At 54.3% G+C, this 6,858-nt stretch overlaps 1 protein-coding gene across 1 annotated transcript; it reads left to right on the top strand.

Annotated features, from left to right (window-relative positions):
- The first annotated feature begins 849 nt into the window (after positions 1–849).
- LOC132835261 (SPRY domain-containing SOCS box protein 4-like) lies at positions 850–6,616 on the top strand. The gene is made up of 2 exons (XM_060854653.1): positions 850–1,617; positions 6,293–6,616. The coding sequence occupies exons 1-2, from the start codon at positions 924–926 to the stop codon at positions 6,418–6,420; spliced, it is 822 nt and encodes a 273-aa protein (XP_060710636.1). The 5' UTR covers positions 850–923; the 3' UTR covers positions 6,421–6,616.
- Positions 6,617–6,858: the final 242 nt, after the last annotated feature.

Here is a 6,858-nt window from a genome sequence, read left to right as displayed (position 1 = left end):
AATGCTTAAACATCTCCAGCTGTGTTTTGTTACAAAATGTATGTGACAATTAATAAATCAAATCAAATCAAACAGAAAATGAGGAGTTGCTCTGTGTCCGTCTGTCTCTCATTGAATCTCTCTATGTCTGTGTGTGAGAGAAAAGGAGAGAGTGTATATGTGTGACAGTCAGAGAGAGAGAGTGTGAGTGAGTGAGAGTATCTGTGTGAGAGAGAGGGTGGGATGTGTGTGTGTGAGAGAGAGAGAACAGGATTGTGTGGACTCGTGTGTGTATGAGAGGCAGAGTAAGAGAAAGAGGGAGAGAGAGAGAAAATGTGTATGTATATGCACATGGAATAGACTTTGTGTACGTGCATGTGTGTGAGAGACAGAGTATGTGTGTCTGTGTGTATGTGAGAGAGAATATGTATATGAGTGTGTGTGTGTGTGTGTGTGTGTGTGTGTGACTCTCTCTCTGCAAGTGTCTTTCGCTGTGTTTCTGTCTATCGTTTTTTTTTCTCTCTCTCTCGTTCTCGCTCTGGCCCTGGATTGTCCTAACTCTGGTATATCTGCCTCTTGCTCAACACAGGAGGCCCAAGTGTCTCTGAATGACGTGGACATTTGACCATGTACTGAGTGGGAGTCAGTGACGGCAAGATGGGAACAGGAGGACTGTGTGAGATACAGCCGGAGACTGAGAGAGGGAGAGCCATTCATCACACAATAACACACTATTCTGAGTGTGCGTAAGAGAGTCCGATAAAGCTGATAAAACACATATAAAAAGGTGTCACTTGTGAACGCTTTAGTAGCAGTGGAAGACTTCCCCTCGATGAGGAGAGCAGTGCACTTTGCAATTATATTGGAAATTGGAAGAAAATAACTTGGGTCACTCACAAGGGAAGCCAGGAGAGGGAGGAGTCTTGTGTCCCTTTGTGAGTGAAATGGGTTTGAAGTTGATCAAACCCTTGAGGGGGGAGACGGAGCAGACGAATTGGAGACAGAGGCTGCAGCAGTTCAAAGGCTGGCACATGCCAACTCCTGCCAACCTAGAGCTCCTTCTGGACCTGCCCCCGGTGCCCATGGAGGTGCAGCTCTGTCACGCCTGGAGTCGCTGGGACCGCTCGCCCAACATGTGCCAGCCGGAGGGTGCCACGGTCTACAGTGGGCTGACGGTGCGCCGGAACCCGGTGCAGGACAGCACGGACTGCGCCCGGGGCAGCATGAGTTACCGCCGCGGACTCCACGTCTGGCAGGTGCGCTGGCCCCCTGGGGAGAGGGGCAGCCACGCGGCGATAGGGGTGGGCACTGCCCACGCCCCCCTGCACCATGACAGCTACCGGGTGCTCCTGGGCGGAGGGGATGGAGAGTCCTGGGGCTGGGAGCTGGGGGCGAACCAGCTACACGGTGGGGGCAGGGATGGCCACCGGTACCCTGAGGTGGCAGAGGAGCCGCTGCCCGTGCCCGAGAGCTTCCTGGCCGTGCTGGACTGCGACGGCGGGACCCTGAGCTTCCTGGTGGACGGCTTGTACCTGGGAGTGGCCTTCGACGGGCTGAAGGGCAAGACCCTGTACCCCATGGTGAGCTGCGTCTGGGGCAATGCCAGCATCACCCTCACCTACCTGAATGGCCTGGAGAGTAAGTGAACGACAACAGCAACGTGTCACATGTGCGCTTTGGCGTAGCGCTAACATCTCTGGGCTAGGGCGCATGAGGTCAGATCCTGCAAACCAGTCCTACAGGAAGGAGACAGGCCATTCAGCCCAAACTGGTCCATGCCAACCTAAATGTCCATCCACGCTAACCCCATTTCCCTGCACTTGGCCCATATCCTTTCCTATCCCTGCATTTGTACAAGTCATAGACAGAATCACAGAACCCCTAGAGTGTGGAAACAGGCCCTTCAGCCCAACTGGTCCATGCTGTCCAAAATGTCCATCCACGCTAACCCCATTTCCCTGCACTTAGCCTTTCCTAGTCAAGATTTTGTCCAAATGCCTTTTAAATGATGTTATTGTACCCGCCTTAACCACTTCTACTGGTAGCTCATTCCAGATGCGTACCACCCCTCTGTGCAAAAAGGTAACCCCTCAGGTTCCCGTTTATTCTTTCCCCTCCAACATTAAACTGATGCCGAGAGTGTGGTGCTGGAAAAGTACAGCAGGTCAGGCAGCAGGAGAATGGACTTTCCGGGCATAAACTCTTCACCAGGAATGAGCTTCATTCATGATGAAGGGCTTTTGCCCAAAACATCGACTCTCCTGCTCCTTGGATGCTATTCACCCTATCCATGCCCCTCCTGATTTTATAAACCTCAATAAGATCACCCCTCAGCCTCCAACGCTCCAGGGAAATCAGCCTCAGTTTATTCAGCCTCTCACTATTGCTGCAATCCTCCAACGCTTGCAACATCCTTGTAACTCCTTTTCAACTAGTGAGGGTGGAGAGTGAGTGAGAAGGGGGATTGGAGTGAGGGTGGGGTGTGAGGGGGAGGGGATTGGAGTGAGGGTGGGGAGAGAGGGGGAGGGGATTGTAGTGAGGGTGGGGAGTGAGGGTGTGGGTATTGTTGTGAGAGTGGGGAGTGAGGGTGAGGGGATTGCAATGAGGGTGGGGAGTAAGTGGGTGAAGATTGTCGTGAGGGTGGGGAGTGTGGGGGTGGAGTTTGTAGCGAGGGTGGGGAGTGCGGGGGATGTGGATTGTGGTGAGGGTGGGGACTGATGGGGTGGGGATTTTAGTGAGGGTGGGGAGTGAGGGTGAGGGGATTGTAGTGAGGGTGGGGAGTGAGGGGGTAGAGATTGTCGTGAGGGTGGGGAGTGAGCGTGAGGGGATTGTAGTGAGGGTGGGAAGTGAGGGTGTGGATATTGTGAGGGCGGGGAGTGAGGCTGTGGAGATTGTAGTGAGTGTGGGGAGTGAGTGGGTGGGGATTGGAGTGAGGGTGAGGGGGTGGGGATGGTAGTGAGGGTGGGAGTGAGAGTGAGGAAATGGTAGTGAGGGTGGGGAGTGAAGGGGTGGAGATTGTAGTGAGGGTGGGGAGTGTGGGGGTGGGGAAATTTAGTGAGGGTGAGAAGTGGGGGTGAGGGGATTATAGTGAGGGTGGGGAGTGAGAGTGAGGGGATGGTAGTGAGGGTGGGGAGTGAGGGGTTGGAGATTGTAGTGAGGGTGGAGAGTGAGGGGGTGGAGACTGTAATGAGTGTGGGGAGTGTGGAGATGGGGATTGTAGTGAGGGTGGGGAGTGTGGAGGTGGGGATTGTAGTGAGGATGTAGGGATTTTAGTGAGGGTGTGGAGTGAGCATGAGGGGATTGTAGAGAGGGTGGGGAGTGTGGGGGTGGAGTTTGTAGCGAGGGTGAGGAGTGAGGGTGTGGGTATTGTGAGGGTGCGGTGTGAGGGGGTGGGGATTGTGGGGAGTGTGGGGAGTGAGGGGGTGGGGATTGTAGTGAGGGTGGGGAGTGAGGGTGAGGGGATTATAGTGAGAGAGGAGAGTGAGGGGGTGGGGATGGTAGTGAGGGTGGGAGTGAGAGTGAGGAAATGGTAGTGAGGGTGGGGAGTGAAGGGGTGGAGATTGTAGTGAGGGTTAGGAGTGTGGGGGTGGGAAAATTTAGTGAGGTTGGGAAGTGAGGGTGAGGGGATTATAGTGAGGGTGGGGAGTGAGAGTGAGGGGATGGTAGTGAGGGTGGTGAGTGAGCGGGTGGAGACTGTAATGAGGGTGGGGAGTGTGAGGGTGGGGATTGTAGTGAGGGTGGGGAGTGCGGGGGTGGGGATTCTAGTGAGGGTGGGGAGTTAGTGGATGGAGATTGTAGTGAGGATGTAGGGATTGTAGTGAGGGTGTGGAGTGAGCATGAGGGGATTGTAGAGAGGGTGGGGAGTGTGGGGGTGGAGATTGTAGTGAGAGTGGGGAGTGAGGGGGCTGGGGATTGTAGTGAGGGTGGGGAGTGAGGGTGAGGGGAATGCAGTGAGGGAGGGGATTGTACTGAGGGTGGGGAGTGAGGCTGAGGGGATTGTAGTGAGGGTAGCGATTGGAGTGAGGGTGGGTAGTGTGGGTGAGGGGATTGTAATGATGGTGTGGAGTGAACATGAGGGGATTGTAGTGAGGGTGGGGAGTGTGGGGGTGGAGACTGTAGTGAGGGTGGGGAGTGAGGGGGCTGGAGATTGTAGTGAGGGTGGGGAGTGAGGGTGAGGGGAATGCAGTGAGGGAGGGGATTGTACTGAGGGTGGGGAGTGAGGGTGAGGGGATTGTAGTGAGGGTAGCGATTGGAGTGAGGGTGGGAGTGAGGGGGCTGGGGATTGTACTGAGGTGGGGAGGGTGAGGGGATTGTAGTGAGGGTGGGGATTGTAGTGAGGGTGAGGAGTGGGGGTGAGGGGGATTCTACTGAGAGTGGGGAGTGAGGGTGGGGATTGTAGTGAGGGTGGGGAGTGAGGGTGAGGGAATTGTAGTGAGGGTGGGGAGTGAAGGTGAGGGGGATTGTACTGAGAGTGGGGAGTGAGGGTGGGGAGTGAGGGTGAGGGAATTGTAGTGAGGGTGGGGAGTGAGTGTGAGGGGATTGTATTGAGGGTGGGGAGTGAGGTTGAGGGGCTTGTAGTGAAGGTGGGGAGTGAGGGTGAGAGGATTGTAGTGAGGGGATTGTACTGAGGGTGCGTAGTGAGGGTGAGAGGGATTGTAGTGAGGGTGGGGACAAAGTGCTTATTTCTGGCTTCACAAGGCCATTTGACCATATCCCACTGTGGCCCATTGTTAGGTATTATCTATTCCCTCCATCTGTGCTTTCCCCAACCTCACTGATCCTTCTGGCCTTCTAATTGGGGTTTGTTCCTCTATTTCTGTAAAAGTGGGAAACAGATGCTTCTAACTACGGATGTACAAGCATATCTGGCTTCACCTACATCCTCACAGCACCTTATCTATTTGTCTGTAACATTACCATTGTTTTGCAGTCATGTTTCATACTGCATACAATTTTAGCTAATACAAAAACAATTATGTATTTCCTCCACATAGTTTCCATTCTTGTTGCCTCAGCTCTTGGTTGAAACAATTATACACTGGTGCGAGTTCATTTACCCTGCATGAGTAATTATAATTGCAGAATTATAATTTACCTATATCCCACAGTGGGGATTGTAGTGAGGGTGGGGAGTGGGGGTGAGGGGATTGTAGTGAGGGTGGGGAATGAGGTTGAGGGAATTGTACCGAGGGTGGGGAGTGAGGGTGGTGGGATTGTAGTGAGGGTAGAGAGTGAGAGGGTGGAGATTGTACTGAAGGTGGGGAGTGAGGGTGAGGGGATTGTACTGAAGGTGGAGAGTAGAGGTGAGGGGTTTGTACTGAGGGTGGGGAGTGAGGATGAGGGGATTGTAGTGAGGGTGGGAGTGAGGGTGGTGGGATTGTACTGAGGGTGGAGAGTGGAGGTGAGGGGATTGTACTGAGGGTGGGGGGATTGTACTGACGGTGGGGAGTAATGGTGAGGGGATTGTAGTGAGGGTGCAGGGATTATACTGAGGGTGGGGAGTGAGAGTGGAGGGATTGTACTGAGGGTGGGGAGTGAGAGTGGAGGGATTGTACTGAGGGTGGGGAGTGAGGGTAGGGGGATTGTAGTGAGGGTGGGGAGTGAGAGGGTGGAGATTGGAGTGAGGCTGGGGGGATTGTACTGAGGGTGGGGAGTAATGGTGAGGGGATTGTAGTGAGGATGCAGGGATTGTACTGAGGGTGAGGGGATTGTACTGAGGGTAGGGAGTGAGGGTGGGGAGATTGTAGTGAGGGTAGAGAGTGGAGGCGAGGGGATTGTACTGAGGGTGGGAAGAGACAGGGTGGAGATTGTACTAAGGGTGGGGAGTGAGGGTGGTGCGATTGTACTGAGGGTGGGGAGTAAGGGTGAGGGGATTGTAGTGAGGGTGCGGGGATTGTACTGAGGGTGGGGAGTGAGAGTGGGCGGATTGTAGTGAGGGTGGGCAGTGAGAGGGTGGAGATTGTACTGAGGGTGGGGGTTTGTAGTGAGGGTGGGGAGTGAGGGTGGGGAAATTGTACTGAGGGTGGAGAGTGAGAGGGTGGAAATTATACTGAGGGTGGGGAGTGAGGGTGGGGGGATTGTAGTGAGGGTGAGGAGTGAAGGTGGGGATGGTAGTGAGAGTGGAGAGTGGGAGGGTGGAGATTGTACTGAGGGTGGGGAGTGTGGGTAGGAGGATTGTACTGAGGGTGGGGGGATTGTAGTGAGGGTGGGGAGTGAGGGTGGGGGGATTATAGTGAGGGTGGAGGACTTTGTGTCGGATTTTTGGAACGAGCTCTTCCTGAGAACTGTTCCCTTTCTCCCTCCCTCCATCCAGGACAGCCGCTCCGTCTGGCTGATCTCTCCCGGCGGAGAATCCGTCAGTCGCTTGGACAGGGCCGGATATCAGAGGTTGCCTCGTTACCTCTGCCTCCCATCCTTCAAACCTATCTCCAACATTCCTGAAAGTGGGAAGAGAGGACGGACAGAGAAAGACACAGAATTGTCAGCTGGAACTCAGCTTGTTAGTTATGTCAAACAAACCTTCGTCATATACCTCCCCAGGCCCAGGTTGGGTCTGGACTTTGACGGGTTTTTAAGAAATTCTCGGATCCCGGCCATCGTGAGGGGAGAGTAACTGCGGCCATTCCTCCCTGTTGCTCAATGATAGCCCATTGTGGACTCTCTCTATCCCTCAATTATCTTAAACTGAGTTCACAATTACTCATTGGCCAGCAGCCTATGCATGCACAACACCAGCTCTTTTGCTCTCTCTCTCTGTTTCTGAGGTGCACTTTCTGACTTTCACTTTCTTCCCCACCCCGGTCCCCGCTCCCCCCCCCCCCCCCCCCCCCCTCTCTCTCAGTCTTTCCCACTCGTGGTTTCTGTCCCTTCCATTTTCTG

Source organism: Hemiscyllium ocellatum, chromosome 44 (genome assembly GCF_020745735.1).
Source record: "Hemiscyllium ocellatum isolate sHemOce1 chromosome 44, sHemOce1.pat.X.cur, whole genome shotgun sequence".
NCBI classification, from domain to species: Eukaryota; Metazoa; Chordata; class Chondrichthyes; order Orectolobiformes; family Hemiscylliidae; genus Hemiscyllium; species Hemiscyllium ocellatum.
This window is presented reverse-complemented; position numbering and strand designations above follow the sequence as displayed.

Excerpts from the sequence above, each read along its gene's own strand:
- LOC132835261 (XM_060854653.1), top strand. The coding sequence starts at position 924 with ATGGGTTTGAAGTTGATCAAACCCTTGAGGGGGGAGACGGAGCAGACG. Across the intron at positions 1,618-6,292 it reads CTACCTGAATGGCCTGGAGA|GACAGCCGCTCCGTCTGGCT; the intron begins GTAAGTGAACGA and ends CCCTCCATCCAG.